This window comes from Rhinoderma darwinii, chromosome 5 (genome assembly GCF_050947455.1).
Source record: "Rhinoderma darwinii isolate aRhiDar2 chromosome 5, aRhiDar2.hap1, whole genome shotgun sequence".
NCBI classification, from domain to species: domain Eukaryota; kingdom Metazoa; phylum Chordata; class Amphibia; order Anura; family Rhinodermatidae; genus Rhinoderma; species Rhinoderma darwinii.
Window position 1 is genome coordinate 340922714 of NC_134691.1, and position 19079 is coordinate 340941792.

At 45.9% G+C, this 19079-nt stretch overlaps 1 protein-coding gene across 14 annotated transcripts in view; it reads right to left on the reverse strand.

The window, feature by feature from the left end:
* The window catches only part of MAP4 (microtubule associated protein 4), a 98789-nt gene that overhangs the window by 69809 nt on the left and 9901 nt on the right, over positions 1–19079 (reverse strand). For all 14 annotated transcript variants that reach the window (XM_075827848.1, XM_075827840.1, XM_075827841.1 and 11 more), the window contains exons 2-4: positions 18317–18358; positions 6853–7063; positions 4854–4913 (exon numbers count right to left, since the gene is read on the reverse strand). In XM_075827848.1, coding sequence (XP_075683963.1) covers positions 4854–4913; positions 6853–7048 — 256 coding nt within the window. In that variant the 5' untranslated portion in view covers positions 7049–7063; positions 18317–18358. The remainder of the gene's footprint in view (positions 1–4853; positions 4914–6852; positions 7064–18316; positions 18359–19079) is intronic.

Genomic DNA, 19079 nt, shown 5'->3' on the forward strand with positions numbered 1-19079 from the left:
TCCATAGTGTGACTGATCTTACAGTAGAGAGTCTATAGTGTGACTGATCTTACAGTAGAGGTTCCATAGTGTGACTGCTCTTACAGTAGAGGCTCCATAGTGTGACCGCTCTTACAGCAGAGGTTCCATAGTGTGACCGCTCTTACAGTAGAGGTTCCATAGTGTGACTGATCTTACAGTAGAGGTTCCATAGTGTGACTGCTCTTACAGTAGAGGTTCCATAGTGTGACTGCTCTTACAGTAGAGGCTCCATAGTGTGACTGCTCTTACAGCAGAGGTTCCATAGTGTGACCGCTCTTACAGTAGAGGTTCCATAGTGTGACTGATCTTACAGTAGAGGCTCCATAGTGTGACTGCTCTTACAGTAGAGGCTCCATAGTGTGACTGCTCTTACAGTAGAGGTTCCATAGTGTGACTGCTCTTACAGTAGAGGCTCCACAGTGTGACCGCTCTTACAGTAGAGGTTCCATAGTGTGACTGCTCTTACAGTAGAGGCTCCACAGTGTGACCGCTCTTACAGTAGAGGTTCCATAGTGTGACTGCTCTTACAGTAGAGGCTCTAGTGTGACTGCTCTTACAGTAGAGGCTCCACAGTGTGACCGCTCTTACAGCAGAGGTTCCATAGTGTGACTGCTCTTACAGCAGAGGTTCCATAGTGTGACTGCTCTTACAGCAGAGGTTCCATAGTGTGACTGCTCTTACAGTAGAGGTTCCATAGTGTGACTGATCTTACAGTAGAGGTTCCATAGTGTGACTGCTCTTACAGTAGAGGTTCCATAGTGTGACTGATCTTACAGTAGAGGTTCCATAGTGTGACTGCTCTTACAGTAGAGGCTCCATAGTGTGACTGCTCTTACAGTAGAGGTTCCATAGTGTGACTGTTCTTACAGTAGAGGTTCCATAGTGTGACTGTTCTTACAGTAGAGGTTCCATAGTGTGACTGCTCTTACAGTAGAGGTTCCATAGTGTGACTGCTCTTACAGTAGAGGTTCCATAGTGTGACTGATCTTACAGTAGAGGTTCCATAGTGTGACTGATCTTACAGTAGAGGTTCCATAGTGTGACTGCTCTTACAGTAGAGGTTCCATAGTGTGACTGCTCTTACAGTAGAGGTTCCATAGTGTGACTGCTCTTACAGTAGAGGTTCCATAGTGTGACTGCTCTTACAGTAGAGGGTTCCATAGTGTGACTGCTCTTACGGTAGAGGGTTCCATAGTGTGACTGCTCTTACGGTAGAGGGTCCATAGTGTGACTGCTCTTACAGTAGAGGTTCCATAGTGTGACTGCTCTTACAGTAGAGGTTCCATAGTGTGACTGCTCTTACAGTAGAGGTTCCATAGTGTGACTGCTCTTACAGTAGAGGTTCCATAGTGTGACTGCTCTTACAGTAGAGGTTCCATAGTGTGACTGCTCTTACAGTAGAGGTTCCATAGTGTGACTGCTCTTACAGTAGAGGGTTCCATAGTGTGACTGCTCTTACGGTAGAGGGTTCCATAGTGTGACTGCTCTTACGGTAGAGGTTCCATAGTGTGACTGCTCTTACGGTAGAGGTTCCATAGTGTGACTGCTCTTACGGTAGAGGTTCCATAGTGTGACTGCTCTTGCATCAGAGAGTCCGTAGTGTGACTGCTCTTGCATCAGAGAATCCGTAGTAGTCGCCCCCTTGTTACATTGCGGAGTATGTATAAATATATATGTCAGGTCTTTTTTCTAAACTAAATGTCCCTAATGTTGTCCTGTAGGCCTTTCAGTCCATTTATTACTCTGGTTGCCGCCGTTGTTCCAGCTCTGCTATGTCTTTCCCGTTCACTGGTGCTCTGTACAGTATATATAGATTAATATTCTCTAGGGATGAAAGATTTGACAGTGACTAGAGGAATGTTCTATGGGCGCAGTCCTGCTATATATTATGTAATGCTTCTAATAGTCTGCCAGTGATTATGACACCATAAAGCATCGCACCCATAAGATGTGACTCAGTGATTATATATATCCGGACTGCTGACAGCTTCTCGTCTAAACTATATATGAATCACTCCCTCCACCTGATCCTCGGTACCTTCAAGTTTTCGACCACCGCGTCTTTCTCCTCTGAACTGCAGGACCCCTGACAAGAAATATTTGGTCTTCGTAGCTTTAAATGTGTATCAGCGCTGGTTACAAGAGCGGCCTAGTAATAGGCTTAAAAATAGTCACCTGCTGTTTATGGTCTCTATTGATGGCTGCTGTTTACCGCTACTCCAGGCTGCAGCTCTGCCACTCCCTCATGCTTTACACTGCAGTCCTGCTCAGCTAGGCTGCAGCTATGATCAGCGACTCAGGCTTAGCTGTAGGGTCAATTGGAGTTTGAGGTAGTCTAAAATCAACCCTCTGTTTAATGAAAAGCTGAGGTTAATTCTCTGTTCTCCACCATGCTTTATACTGCAGTACTGATAGGAGTATGTGAATGTTACCTATTTGGGGAGGGGATGGATTATTTCTTTTAACATTTTTAGAAAATGAAGAATTCAGGAACTGCAAGCTTCAGCCTCTGCTACAATGGATGTTGGAGAATTGCAGTATTCCTACCCCAGGTCACGAGGTTATGGAGAGCAGCGTCACATCAACAGTAACCACTACTACCCCAGGCCACAAGGTTATGGAGAGCAGCGTCACATTAGCAGTAACCACTACTACCCCAGGCCACGAGGTTATGGAGAGCAGAGTCACATCAGCAGTAACCACTACTACCCCAGGCCACGAGGTTATGGAGAGCAGCGTCACATCAACAGTAACCACTACTACCCCAGGTCACGAGGTTATGGAGAGCAGCGTCACATCAGCAGTAACCACTACAGGTCACTAGGTTATTGAGTCAATGCCAGGACGTCTCCACGCAGCACTGAGTGCCCTGTCTCTCCACTCCCTGTGCAGTAGGTGGCGCTGTAATAAATGTATAGGTTGTATATCTAAATGTGGAAATATTTTTTTTTAAAGGAGTCTAAATACACAATATGCTTAAAGCTTGCTACTTTTTTAAAGTAAACGCAATATTCTTCGTGGGATAACCTCGTTAATAAGGGTCAGATTCCCTACAGGTAGCATGCTAGGGAGAGGATTCATTGTGGTCATTATTTGGGTATTATGTGGCCGTTGTATGGCAGTAATCAGCCTTGTCACTGCAGTATTCGGGTCTCGCAGAATATCCAGTAAAAACCAAGTAGTGAAAGATGAAGGAATATGATGTGGATCACTGATGGACGCGCACAGGAGGCAGACATCATTATGACTAACACGTAGAGCGGATAAGCAGGGTGCACACGCCGCAGACACGTGCTCATAGCCTCAAGGCTGTTCTAACAAATCCAAGGTAAACAACTGAAAATGAGGCGCTCTGTCAACACGGCCTCGGTTATACAGAACACGTAATCCGAATGCCTGGCAAGATCCGCAATCCATACCATGAGGCCCCTACCCAGATTTCCTTTAAATGCCTGTGCCAAGAAGAAAAGTCACACTGTGTTCTGGAGTTACCTTCAATTATGGAAGTGCACTATGAGCAATTTTCCCTAAAAGGGTGGTAAACTTCTTTCTATAAATAGTGTTTAAAAAATAAAAAAAATGTAAAAACATTTTGATGGCTCTCTGAATGCAGCCTGCACTGTAAAGAATGGAGGTTTTGATTATAAAGAAGACTGGGTTACAACCAATATAGATACCATACTGATCCCGTAGTATCACATGATGGGCAATAAAACAAATTCCAGCTTCTACTGAAACTACCTCGTATTTAAAAAGGGCCCCAAACCAGAGATTTATGGGAGACTTGGTTTTGTGCGACACTAAACCCAAGATGAAGGTGAAGCTTCTGATCACGTATGCCAATGCTACATAAAGTCACCCTGAAGCCTCAAAACACAGCGCTGCGGACTGATGCCAGATCTTGGTACCACATTAAAGCTTCAAAACGATACCAGGCTCAATATTCTAGCTGCAAGATTCGCTTTATTTTTATTGTCCCGATTTTTAGTTTGTCCCTTTCCTTATTTTCACCGAGAGCGGCTTTCAAAAGTCTGCCGGTCGCCCTTGACAGTCGTTTCGCTCGACCCAGCTGTCCTATAGGCGACGCTATAATCCGAGCTCCCACAATGCACCGCTCTCTGGTATAAGGAAGCTGGAATTCTAAATGCTATAGAGACATAAATGGAGAATACTAAAAGGAGCTTTGGGAACTTTACTGAAAATTGTAACAAACCCTCAGCTGTGAGAAGTTAGGCTGAATTAGTACAGTCGGTAACTGTAAAGTATTTTTAATAGGGGGTACAGAGACTACATCTTTCAGTGGATGCCCCAGGTCATGGACTCCGGCAGATTTCACTGTCTGCCAAAATTAACTAACAGAAGAAGGCACGATCAATATGTGAAGGACGATCTAAAGCGGTTAGGCCAACAGCTAGTCATCCCGATTCTCTACACGGCGAGACACCTCAAGCAGCGTCTGATCTCCTATGGGAGCAAAGGGTCGGGCATGGAGATACAACATCACCGATCCTTCTCTTCCCACCCCAACGACCTGTGCTGTTTGGGGGAGGATCGGGATAACCCCCGTACACATTATTCAGCCTCTCCTGAAGAAATCTACAGGTTCGGACAACTTTCATCTAATGTGTGTGATCTATAGAAAACCGACCGGTCCTGGTGGTGGCTGCAATCGCTTTATAGATCAAAGTTACAACAAAAACCCCTCCCCCCCCCAAACTGAATATGACTAGTCACTATTAAAACATGCAACAAATAAAATAAAAATATTTTTTATATTTCACATTCAAGAACGGACAAATGGGTTGGAGCAACTAAACAACGTAATGTAATACCTGACTCGCCGACATCTCCTGTGTGGTCTTCACCGTTTTCCAGCCTTGAGGGAGGATCACCTGACGAAGATATATAAAATTATATACATAAACTGACAAACGTTAAACATATCCAGAAACTGACTATTTTACAGACAACGGTAACAAACCATAAGCTTTGAGAAGGCCTAATGTTTTTCAGCTTCAAGGCGTAATCAGAAAGGTTTCATTTTCAAAAAGCAAGCAGAGATCAGTGAATTTAAAAAAAGTAATAAAGTATCCTGTACTGATCCTGAGTTACATGCTGTATTATACTCCAGAGCTGCACTCACTATTCTGCTGGTGGAGTCACTGTGTACATACATTACATTACTTATCCTGTACTGATCCTGAGTTACATCCTGTATTATACTCCAGAGCTGCACTCACTATTCTGCTGGTGGAGTCACTGTGTACATACATTACATTACTTATCCTGTACTGATCCTGAGTTATATCCTGTATTATACTCCAGAGCTGCACTCACTATTCTGCTGGTGGAGTCACGGTGTACATACATTACATTACTTATCCTGTACTGATCCTGAGTTACATCCTGTATTATACTCCAGAGCTGCACTCACTATTCAGCTGGTGGAGTCACGGTGTACATACATTACATTACTTATCCTGTACTGATCCTGAGTTACATCCTGTATTATACTCCAGAGCTGCACTCACTATTCAGCTGGTGGAGTCACGGTGTACATACATTACATTACTTATCCTGTACTGATCGTGAGTTACATCCTGTATTATACTCCAGAGCTGCACTCACTATTCTGCTGGTAGAGTCACTGTGTACATACATTACATTACTTATCCTGTACTGATCCGGAGTTACATCCTGTATTATACTCCAGAGCTGCACTCACTATTCTGCTGGTGGAGTCACTGTGTACATACATTAAATTACTTATCCTGTACTGATCCTGAGTTACATCCTGTATTATACTCCAGAGCTGCACTCACTATTCTGCTGGTGGAGTCACTGTGTACATACATTACTTATTCCTGTACTGATCCCGAGTTACATCCTGTATTATACTCCAGAGCTGCACTCACTATTCTGCTGGTGGAGTCACTGTGTACATATATTACATTACTTATCCTGTACTGATCCTGAGTTACATCGTGTATTATACTCCAGAGCTGCACTCACTATTCTGCTGGTGGAGTCACTGTGTACATACATTACATTACTTATCCTGTACTGATCCTGAGTTATATCTTGTATTATACTCCAGAGCTGCACTCACTATTCTGCTGGTGGAGTCACTGTGTACATACATTACATTACTTATCCTGTACTGATCCTGAGTTACAGCCTGTATTCTACTCCAGAGCTGCACTCACTATTCTGCTGGTGGAGTCACCGTGTACATACATTACATTACTTATCCTGTACTGATCCTGAGTTACAGCCTGTATTCTACTCCAGAGCTGCACTCACTATTCTGCTGGTGGAGTCAACGTGTACATACATTACATTAATTATCCTGTACTGATCCTGAGTTACAGCCTGTATTCTACTCCAGAGCTGCACTCACTATTCTGCTAGTGGAGTCACTGTGTACATACATAACATTACTTATTCTGTACTAATCCTGATTTATATCCTCACAAAGACTGCATCAGCACAATAGTGAGTGCAGCTCTGGAGTATAATACATGATATAACTCAGGATCAGTGCAGGATAAGTAATGTAATGTATGTACACAGTGACTCCACCAGCAGAATAGTGAGTGCAGCTCTGGAGTATAATACAGGATGCAACTCAGGATCAGTACAGGAGAAGTAATGTATTTACAGTTACTCTTTTATGTAGATTATATCACATTGTAAAACTGCGTTGATTGGTTTTCAAATGTCATTTTCATAAGTCTGCAGTTGGTCATTATACCCTCTATAATATTAATATTATAATATACAGTAGCTGTCTATGCATCACACAAATACAGAAGTTATATTACAATTTACCATCAGAGTGTTTGGTGACAGATCCTTTGGCTTCATCATCATCTAACAGTGGAATGTAGTCCGTTTTGTCACATTTCTCCCCAATGACATCATCATAAGGCTCCGCCTCCAGCGAGCTGATGAAATCCCGTTTGATCTCGGATTCAATCTGTGGTGGGGCATCAGTCAGGGCATCCCCAAGTTCCAGGTCTGCCATTTTCTACTTCAGGGTCTGGAAAAATGACAGGAACAATTGAGGAAAAGTTTGTGATATACGGTCGTTATTATTCTTGTTCTTCATCAAAGAGATTAGAAGCTGTAGAAATAAAATGATCGATTACTTTTAACCAAGACCTATTGCAAAGCTGCATTTTAGATTTTTTTTTTTCTTACAACTCTACATTGTATGTTCCTCTGTTATTCCTCCTAGAAACTTACGACTAAATTGACAACAGGGTTTTACCAATTTGAGGTGTGTCCCTACACAGACTGACACTGTCCAATCAGAGCTGAGAGTCTGATTATGTAGGGACGCGTCCTATTGACAAGAGGAATAGTAACACCCAGATGTCAATTAATTCCTACATTTCTAAGAGGAGTAACAGAGGAAAAGGTACAACACAGTTCTAAGAAAAGATGCTCCAGAATGGTTATGTTATGGAGAATACAAGTAATTACTATAATAGACAGGTCAGGAGCGTTGACCGGTCTTTCACAAAATGTGTGTAGAGAGGTGTAATGAGATTTTATTTTAGAATTTAGGTCATGTCAAAAGTGTGAAAAACGGTCGCGGCAGCGAAAGGGTTAAGAGGAAATTAAAAAGGATGAAAATAAGAATACATATTGAAGACTTCGCAGTTAACGTCGCCATAAAATGCTATCTTCTCGGCACGGATTAAGTGGCGCTGACACATATTAGATATAAATCCATGGGATGCGGCAGATGCGGTGAAGAGTCCCGGTAATACACAGGCCGTCCACAATAATCCCGAAGAGATTGTGACAAGCTCATCAAAACCGCTATAAATGTAACCTCAAGACGGCTGCAGGGGTCAATCCTGACAAACAGCAAGAAGTGACAGACACAAGAGCTACGGTGGCGCCCGGGGGAAATCTATGACATCACACACGAGACAATGACACCGCACAGACAATAGGACCAACACCTCAACTAACATCACGTCATATGGAAAGCGCTCTACGACTTCATAATATATATTATTTCAATTTATCACCATTTTCAAGATCTCTGCTTGCTGTTAACGAACAAGAATTACAATTATAACCATTCTTTTGGCGTAGTTTCGGTCTGGTCTAGTTTTACCCGGTCTAAATTTAAGGCTAAGTTCAGACGTGGTGAATTGTTTGGACGCAGATTTCGCTGCAGATCTCACTTTGCGTTCCTTGTATCAGTGCAGGTAAAATGTCTGGACAGAACGCAGATTTGTGCTGCTTTGTCGTCGAGCTCACAGAGCATTGTCCAGACTGGATACTTATCAAAACTGGAGCAAAGGAAAAGTGATGTAATTGCCTATCGCAACCAATCAGGTTCCACTTCTTTTTTTTTTTTTTAAAGACAACGAAAGCAGCGGCCCGATTCGTTTCAATGGGGAAATACTCCAGTTTCCCTCTGCACTAGTTTTGATAAATCTCCTCCATTGTAACAAACCTTCAGCTGTGAGAAGTATTTGATTAGGAGGAGGGTTTTCAGCCTCTTGTTCTAAAGAAAAACGCTCCCATATACTGACAACAAGCAGAGGAAGCCTATTCTTGTTATAATGGATCAGTGATTTGATACCTATGGCTCTGTGGCTATTGGGAAACTACAAGTCCCAGGAAGTGGCTGCTGACCACTAAAGACCAGGACAAACATTTGGCACCAAAAGGCTCACACAAGCGGCGGCTCCTCGGCGGACGGACTGCGGCATGAAATGATCGGCCACACGTTATTTTACCTCCAGCATTGCCTCGCTTTCCACAGACTCCAAAATAATTTTCTGTTAATCTTCTTAGAGGGGATTACGGGAAGAAAATTTTAAAGACAAGCGGTTACAAAAACAGGCAGACTTTCGGCCCCATCCTACAGAACAGCTGGTACGCCGCAGCCGAGGGGACACGATCGAGTGCTAATGAGAACTGAAGAGAATGTAGATCCACATCCTCCAAGAAACTTTATTTTATACAGGAGACCGCGCCTGCAATTTACCATCTCTTCGTTTGCGGAGCCAGCGAATACAGTCTATTGCTCCCTGTTATCAGCCATTTGGGCCGACTGCCGTTTTCTTCAATAGGATTAGTGGCAGGAAGTGTAGAAACCTCCCTGTCCCCATAATCTCTACTTTATGGTCACATCTCCAGTGCAATTATTATTACGGGCATTCTACTCATGAACCAGGCAGCGCAGGATGAACAGAAGTACAGGAATATTGCACGATGCAGGGCATGGAATTGTGATAAATGAAACTCCGCTCTGATATTCAGGATCAGTGCGACATCCGACGTTTATACAAGGAAGTCGGTGATTGAGACCGTGCAGGAAACTGAACTCTAGGTGGCAGCAGAGAGCAGCCCTGCCTGGCATTACAATGTGGAGTCTCTGTACCCCGGTAATCAATGTCTCAGAAGGAAATGGAACAAAAAGGTGGAGAGTATAAACCTTACCAGCCATTGTACGGCGGCTTCCTCACAGTCACAAAACATCTGCAATTTATGACTGCCACAAACCGGGCACTAGTATAAGAATGAAGAAAGGGAGGGGGCTGGGGGCAGCACCTGCAACCCTAATCTAGCCATTTCCTACACATATTCGGTCAATGACCTGCTGCGCACACAACTGATACACTCAAACCTCTCCTAGATCATACAGCGTGTCCTGCACTATGCATGGACTTCCACGGGACAAGCAAAGCTGCAGTGCAAAGTATAGAGGAGAGATGGAGCAACAACCTAATGAGGCAGGAGGTATAATTCAGACGCTCAATAGACAATGCAGCTAAGCTGGAGTCATAGATCATAGCTGTGCCCTATTAAAATAAAAGTAAATAAGTAACCGACACTGGGAGGAAAAATAGCAGCTAAGCAGCACCAGAGAATATCTAAGCCCGCAACTAGAGAAAACTTCAAAATAAGAAATTTTTAGGGAGCATTGCCACCTGCTACCACCCGTCAATAAGCTGCTCTATGCCAATAACTGGCTTTCCTCAATACTCTCCCCAAAAAAAGCTCTCTAGTTGGATGCTAAACATAGAATAGCGCCCGCCAGGGATCTGTCAGCTCTCCTGTGTGGTGTAGTATAGAGGAGCCGTCAGCTCTCCTGTGTGGTGTAGTATAGAGGAGCCGTCAGCTCTCCTGCGCGGGGTAGTATAGAGGAGCCGTCAGCTCTCCTGTGCGGTGTAGTATAGAGGAGCCGTCAGCTCTCCTGTGCGGTGTAGTATAGAGGAGCCGTCAGCTCTCCTGTGCGGTGTAGTATAGAGGAGCCGTCAGCTCTCCTGTGCGGTGTAGTATAGAGGAGCCGTCAGCTCTCCTGTGCGGTGTAGTATAGAGGAGCCGTCAGCTCTCCTGTGCGGTGTAGTATAGAGGAGCCGTCAGCTCTCCTGTGCGGTGTAGTATAGAGGAGCCGTCAGCTCTCCTGTGCGGTGTAGTATAGAGGAGCCGTCAGCTCTCCTGTGCGGTGTAGTATAGAGGAGCCGTCAGCTCTCCTGTGCGGTGTAGTATAGAGGAGCCGTCAGCTCTCCTGTGCGGTGTAGTATAGAGGAGCCGTCAGCTCTCCTGTGCGGTGTAGTATAGAGGAGCCGTCAGCTCTCCTGTGCGGTGTAGTATAGAGGAGCCGTCAGCTCTCCTGTGCGGTGTAGTATAGGAGCCGTCAGCTCTCCTGTGCGGTGTAGTATAGAGGAGCCGTCAGCTCTCCTGTGCGGTGTAGTATAGAGGAGCCGTCAGCTCTCCTGTGCGGTGTAGTATAGAGGAGCCGTCAGCTCTCCTGTGCGGTGTAGTATAGAGGAGCCGTCAGCTCTCCTGTGCGGTGTAGTATAGAGGAGCCGTCAGCTCTCCTGTGCGGTGTAGTATAGAGGAGCCGTCAGCTCTCCTGTGCGGTGTAGTATAGAGGAGCCGTCAGCTCTCCTGTGCGGTGTAGTATAGAGGAGCCGTCAGCTCTCCTGTGCGGTGTAGTATAGAGGAGCCGTCAGCTCTCCTGTGCGGTGTAGTATAGAGGAGCCGTCAGCTCTCCTGTGCGGTGTAGTATAGAGGAGCCGTCAGCTCTCCTGTGCGGTGTAGTATAGAGGAGCCGTCAGCTCTCCTGTGCGGTGTAGTATAGAGGAGCCGTCAGCTCTCCTGTGCGGTGTAGTATAGAGGAGCCGTCAGCTCTCCTGTGTGGTGTAGTATAGAGGAGCCGTCAGCTCTCCTGTGTGGTGTAGTATAGAGGAGCCGTCAGCTCTCCCGTGTGGTGTAGTATAGAGGAGCCGTCAGCTCTCCCGTGTGGTGTAGTATAGAGGAGCCGTCAGCTCTCCCGTGTGGTGTAGTATAGAGGAGCCGTCAGCTCTCCCGTGTGGTGTAGTATAGAGGAGCCGTCAGCTCTCCCGTGTGGTGTAGTATAGAGGAGCCGTCAGCTCTCCCGTGTGGTGTAGTATAGAGGAGCCGTCAGCTCTCCCGTGTGGTGTAGTATAGAGGAGCCGTCAGCTCTCCCGTGTGGTGTAGTATAGAGGAGCCGTCAGCTCTCCCGTGTGGTGTAGTATAGAGGAGCCGTCAGCTCTCCCGTGTGGTGTAGTATAGAGGAGCCGTCAGCTCTCCCGTGTGGTGTAGTATAGAGGAGCCGTCAGCTCTCCCGTGTGGTGTAGTATAGAGGAGCCGTCAGCTCTCCCGTGTGGTGTAGTATAGAGGAGCCGTCAGCTCTCCCGTGTGGTGTAGTATATAGGAGCCGTCAGCTCTCCCGTGTGGTGTAGTATAGAGGAGCGGTCAGCTCTCCCATGTGGTGTAGTATAGAGGAGCGGTCAGCTCTCCCATGTGGTGTAGTATAGAGGAGCGGTCAGCTCTCCCGTGTGGTGTAGTATAGAGGAGCGGTCAGCTCTCCCGTGTGGTGTAGTATAGAGGAGCGGTCAGCTCTCCCGTGTGGTGTAGTATAGAGGAGCCGTCAGCTCTCCCGTGTGGTGTAGTATAGAGGAGCCGTCAGCTCTCCCGTGTGGTGTAGTATAGAGGAGCCGTCAGCTCTCCCGTGTGGTGTAGTATAGAGGAGCCGTCAGCTCTCCCGTGTGGTGTAGTATAGAGGAGCCGTCAGCTCTCCCGTGTGGTGTAGTATAGAGGAGCCGTCAGCTCTCCCGTGTGGTGTAGTATATAGGAGCCGTCAGCTCTCCCGTGTGGTGTAGTATAGAGGAGCGGTCAGCTCTCCCATGTGGTGTAGTATAGAGGAGCGGTCAGCTCTCCCATGTGGTGTAGTATAGAGGAGCGGTCAGCTCTCCCGTGTGGTGTAGTATAGAGGAGCGGTCAGCTCTCCCGTGTGGTGTAGTATAGAGGAGCGGTCAGCTCTCCCGTGTGGTGTAGTATAGAGGAGCGGTCAGCTCTCGCGTGTGGTGTAGTATAGAGGAGCCGTCAGCTCTCCTGTGTGGTGTAGTATAGAGGAGCGGTCAGCTCTCCTGTGTGGTGTAGTATAGAGGAGCGGTCAGCTCTCCCGTGTGGTGTAGTATAGAGGAGCGGTCAGCTCTCCTGTGTGGTGTCGTATAGAGGATGCATGTCTAAATAAATACTTGTATTCCAAATAAAATAATTCCGGAGCATCTTTTCTTAGGATTGCGTTGTTCCATTCCTCTGTTATTCCTCCTGGTAATGTAAATTGACCACTTGGTGTTACCATCACCCCTTATCAATGATATGTGTCCTTACACACTGACAGCACTGCTTGTATTGTGTGAGATATTCATAGAGCACATCTAATTAATATGCCATCGATATTAGAAATCCCCTTCAGGCCGCTTTCAGAGAAGCATAATACAGGTGCATTTTTGCGTCCATAATATAGACACACCCGGACATCCCACAGTTCATCAGACTCGTTTGAAAGCCGCCTTAATAAATGAGGGTACAAACCATTCAGCTTCTTGCCTATAGAAGTTACAGGGAAACATGGGCAACTACAAATATGGCCTCCACTACAGCAGCCTCAGAAACAGATCCAACCAGAAGAACAGCGACAGGAAGACGACGGAGAGGATTTCATTTACAGATCGGATGAATGTGTAATCTATTCACTACCTGGAGGATGGAGCTACAGGTTCAACGTGTAATAAACGGCACCAGCTAAAGCCGGAACAGAGGCGCTGAAAGAGTAACGCAAAGCCAGGTAAAATCATGTTTCCAGAAAAGGGAGGTGCACGGCTCATACCTCTCGGATTAGAGCGCTGAACCCCAGAATTAGACAGGTGAGACATTGTATAACCTCTGAGCAGAGACCGCTTAAAGCCCTTCTCCAATTAGAAGACTAGATGAGTTACACCGTCATATACTCCAGCCACCTCCAGAGCTGCATACACAATTCCACTGGTTCTGTGTTACGCATGTGCAATGCAAGATTTGAGCTCCGGGGATGGTAAGAGAATGCTCAAATATTGGCACTACATGTGCAGATTAATGGCTTTCTGTTTCCAAATGCAGCCAGCAGAATTGTGAATACTGCTCTGAATGTAAAAACTTTTTGCAATATTCGTAAATTCTAAATAGTGTTTTCTGTCCTTCTGTAAAGTTTAATTTATAATGAAATGTTCTGCAACTTGATAAAAGTGTAATTAATCTGATATCAACATCAGCAAAACGCACACGTTGGAGGGCCCCGTTGCCAATTCCATAAGACTTGACGCGCAAAATACTGCTGCATGCAGCGCTAGTCCCGCTGTCTAAACGACAGACACCACAACCGAACCCTGATGGACCCCATCGGGTCCAGTGCCAGTGGTATCAGTTGCAACGACAGATCTGGCACTGCGTCGTGGCTTCCGTTATAAAAAGAACGACACCTACATGAACAGAGCCTAAAGACCATATTACACCGGCCAATAAAGCGAGCGCCGATCAACAAGACATCGTTGATCGCCGCTGATTTGCTCCGGTCACACGGAGCTATAGATGCGTTGCTCCGATTTCTCGTCCCTTCATTAGGTCGGCAGCGCGTTTACACCAAGATGCGCTGCCGACAACGATAACATTTCACTTTTTTTTTTAAACGATACGACCAGCAGATGACCCAGCGTTTGCTCGGTCATCTGCTGATCATTCCCCTGTTTACACAGGGTAATTATCGGCAAAGAACATTATATGAGCCCGATAATCGTCCTGTGTAAAACCCCCTTAAAGAGTCTCTGTCACCACATTATAAGTGGCCTCTCTTGTACATGATGTGATCGGCGCTGTCATGTAGATCACAGCAGTGTTTTTTGTTAGAAAAACGATCATTTTTGACGGAGTTATGACCTATATTAGCTTTATGCTAATGACTTTCTCAATGGACAACTGGGCGTGTTTTACTATATTACCAAGTGGGCGTTGTACAGAGGAGTGTATGACGCGGACCAATCAGTGACCAATCAGCGTCATACACTCCTCTCCATTCATTTATACAGCACATAGCGATATAATTAGATCACTATGTGCAGCCACATAAACACACTATAACATTACTGGAGTGTCCTGGCAATGAATATACATTACCTCCAGCCAGGACGTGACGTGTATTCAGAATCCTGACACTTCACTAATATAATCCCGACACTACAGCACAGCAAGTGTAATCTTGCGAGATTACGCTGTAAACTCATTTAAAACGAGATTACGCTTGCTGTGCTGTAGTGTCGGGATTATATTAGTGAAGTGTCAGGATTCTGAATACACGTCACGTCCTGGCTGGAGGTGATGTATATTCACTGTCAGGACACTCCAGTAACGTTATAGTGCGTTTATGTGGCTGAACATAGCAATATAGCTATATCGCTAGTGCAGTGTAAATGAATGGAGAGGAGTGTATGACGCCGATTGGTCACTGATTGGTCAGCGTCATACACTTCTCTCCACAACGCCCATTTGGCCAAAAAGTAAAATACGCCCAGTTGTCCATTGAGAAACTCATTAGCATAAAGCTAATATAAGTCATAACTCCGTCAAAAATGATAGTTTTTCTAAATAAAATAAAAAACACAGCTGTCATCTACATGACAGCGCCAATCACATCATGTACAAGACAGGCCACTTATAATGTGGTGACAGTCTCTTTAAAGGGAACCTGTCATCATCATTTCACCTATTAAACCAGCAATACCTGGTGGTAGTCGGTGAAAATTCATTTCTATATCACCTATAATTGTTTTCTTAGGCTATGTTCACACGGGGTCTTTTGCCGAGTTTTTTGACGCGGAAACCGCGTCGCAAAACTCGGCAGAAACGGCCCGAGAACGCCTCCCATTGATTTCAATGGGAGGCGTCGGCGTCTTTTTCCCGCGAGCAGTAAAACTGCCTCGCGGGAAAAAGAAGCGACATGCCCTATCTTCGGGCGCTTCCGCCTCCGACCTCCCATTGACTTCAATGGGAGGCAGGAGAAAGCGTGTTTTCTGCCCGCGGCGCTCAATGGCCGCGGGCGAAAAACGGCGCGATCATTGCTATTCACACGGAGTATTTTGGGGGAGGAATATCTGCCTCAAAATTCCGTTTGGAGCTTTGAGGCAGATATTCCTCCCCCAAAATACTCCGTGTGAACATAGCCTTAGTCGGCTCTGTGGCTTTAGTATTCAGTTTTTAGTGTTCCCACACCGTATGCTAATGAGCAGAAAAGAGTCATATCTTCATTCCTCAAGCCTTTCCGAGTTTACCCCGCCTCCTTACTTTTGATTGACAGCTCCTCGCCTTCCCCCAGCGCAAAAAATCCCACGTTTGTGCATTGATGTCCTCTTCTGGGGTGTGCGCACAAAGGAACACCGGATTATTACGATAAAAGGCGCAAAATGTTTGCAGACCGTTATTTACAGTTGGAGAAGTTTAGGAGAGGGGATAACGGTAATGAACTTTTGACAGCAGTGGCCAGTGAGGGATAAGTAAAGCTCAATAGGTGAAATGCTGGTGACAGGTTCCCTTTAAGTCAGGCCTGGCCTAGCCAAGAAGCAATCAACGACACACTGTAGTGCCAGATCAACACTGCCCAAAAGAGGATCAGTTAGCAAAAAATAACAAAAAAGTACAACAAATCTGCTACAACCGGGGATGTTGGAGTCTGGCCCTACAGGTCACTTGACCCTTTTCCCCAGTGGCCAGAATAGACCCCCTTAGTAATTCCAGTGGGTTCCCCAACATCCTTGACTGCACCCCCTCTTCCCATCACAGTAATCGTATTTGTGTTCCACACTCCCCTGCACTTCCTCAGTTATCAGGAGGCATCCAATTTACCCAGGAGTAACAGCAGTGCTCCCCGCTAGTTCAACAGCACCCAGACAGCAAGCAGAGATCTTAAAAATAGTGAGAATTCAAACAAAGTAAAGAAAAAAAGTTGCAGAACGTCTCATTTGACAACGATTAAGCTGGATGATCCCTACAGTAGCAGAGTCTTTTGTGTAGTAATGTAACAGGGACCAGTTTGGAGGAGACATAGTAATGAATCAGCAGGAAGTCAGGGTTGCGTGGACGCGGACACAAAAACATCACATACATACAAAAGGAAGTAAAACCGCAACAGACAGACGAATCTGCAGCTTCTGGAGTGTGAGGAGCTACAACCACTCCCAAGCTTCATCGGAGGACCCGGGGCCAACAATGACACATCAAGCCCGTCCTGGCAAAAACAAGGACGTAAATAAAAGGAGGCCGGGGCGAGAAGCACACGATCACGACTGAAAACCCTGCGCTCAGCCAGAGGATCCAGGAGTCACGTCAGACACAGAACATATGGAGCAGCTGCTGCCGCCACAAGGTCCTACAAATACACAAGCAGCTAAAAGCAGGACGCGTGTACAACCATCCACTGACCGTAAGCAGAGATCTTATATATACATATCTACATACACACAAGACTGGACGAGCCCTTAAACTTGAATATCCACTTTCACACATTCTCTAGAACAGACACGACCTTAATGCAACCTCCCCGACAACGGAGTCAAACCCATTTCCTGCTAAATAAAAAAGCAAAAACGCTTCTAAAAAGGAAAGCCCGGCTTCCTAAAATGGTTTGTCATGCAGATTATGGCCGGCAGCCAGAGCGTGAGTCAGAGACGAGTATTGTGTGTGCGGGTCAGAAGCAACGAGCGGAGCAGAGCACAGGTAACAGCCGCGAGTACCCAGACCGAGCGCTTAAAGGGGCTGTCCACCTCCCATCATGTCATACATTATTCTATGTAAGTCACATGACATTTATTTTCTACTAATCCTAAATTTTGGCCTATATTTTTGAATGGACCGCGTTGCGATTCCCTGAACAGCGGGAAAAGTAAAACAGACCAGTGTCCCTTCATTCTCTGGATATGCCGGGGTTGCAGCGGTCAGACGCCCACCGATAAAAACTATGGTATATCCCAGCCATAGGTCACATTATATGATGGGAACACCCCTCTAATCACAAAAAATTGACGGTCTACAGCACAAGCTGCAGACGCCAACCACGAGAACGGAAACATGGTCGTATGAGATCTATTTTGCACGACTTAAAGGAGCAATCCATGCAAAATTGATCAGTTATAAGGCCTTGTTCACACACGTATTCGACGCGTCTTTGCCACGTTTTAGTCACAGCAAAAACGCTTGCTTTAAGCTTCCCATTGACCTCAATGGGAAAACGCATTTTAGTGCATACGTGTTTCTTTTAAGCTAGTGTGTAAAAACGCGTGGTGTAAAAAAACAAGTGTCGGGTCAAGTCTCGACGCATAAATTGTGCCCAATTCCCATAGTCAATGGGAGTCCTAATTACGCGCCCAAAACACAGCGAAAAACACTTGTACTTTAAAAAGTGCTTTGCAAAAGCTATAGGTCTTTGTTTTAGCGGCGTGTGAACAAGGCCTTAAAAGGAGAATGCCTGAGGGGGCCAGCGCACGACGGGGAGTCTTTGGTTCTTTGAGTCTACGGGTCATGCACCACCCCTCAGATTTTGCACCAGCCATCAGTTTTACGCAGAGCTGTAGTCTGGGTAAAACATCTTTTAAAGGGGTATTTATGGCATATCCCTGGCTCTGCACTACAGAGCGGCGGAGATAAGGAGGTCACGTATGCACGCTGCTCTCTAGTGTCTTTTATGAGAGCTGCAAAACTCTGGGCTGGTTCTGAAAGGTGTCCCAATAGTAAACCCCCACCTGTCAGAGAAATAAGACATATACAGATAATGTGCAGAAGAGGTCCCAGATGGAAATTCCTCTTAAGTTTTATTGGGGCATTTGGGAGGGGTACAGTCGGGCAACGTGGCGCACCCCTGGTGTACAGATATTTAGTCGGGTGTGGGGGCCTTACAGAACGGATCACATGCTGGTATATACGCTACCTTATCTGCTGGCGTCCTTGTGCTCACCCGCTTACAGGTTTCCTGCAATGTAAAGAGACATCGGTTAGGCGGCTGCATACAGAATATAGCGATCACACAACTTATTTCCATCACTGATAAACAGAGCAACTTATGGACTCTTGCACACGACCAAGTGCCACTAGGACCGTTTTTAACGGACCCATTGACAGTGGGTGAACAGAGTCCGTGAAAATGACTCTTAGATCCATGGAAATATAGAACATGTCCCATCTTTCCACGGATGGGACTCGGCCGGGATACACGGTCATGTGCAAGAGCCCTACAGAAATCCTGGAGTCCTTAAAACCCTCATCAGCCGTTTCCACCTCCGTTATAAAAGGTCAACTATGCGTATGGTTTACCTCCCAAAGACAGGAGCGGATCCCATCAGAGGAAAGACTTTCCCACAGGAGGAATTTTCTGCTTTCTTCTAATAGGGTCCGCTCCCAATTTTTAGCAAGAAAAACATAAGTTTAACAACCTGTATGACGACAAAGGGGGTCTCCGCTATGTACAACCCCTACTTATTAGAAGGGCCCCTTGACAATAGGTAGATCACAAGATTTCTCCCCCCCCCCCCCCTGCTGGGACTCCCAGTGATTAGCTACTAGTCAGTGAAGGTTCAATCTCCCTGCAGCACCTCCACAGGGGAAATGAAGAATTACAGTGTCCATTCATATCAATGTGCGGTCTGTGTAATACAGGACAGGTCCTCCAGAGAAAGAAGACCAATGTAACCGCT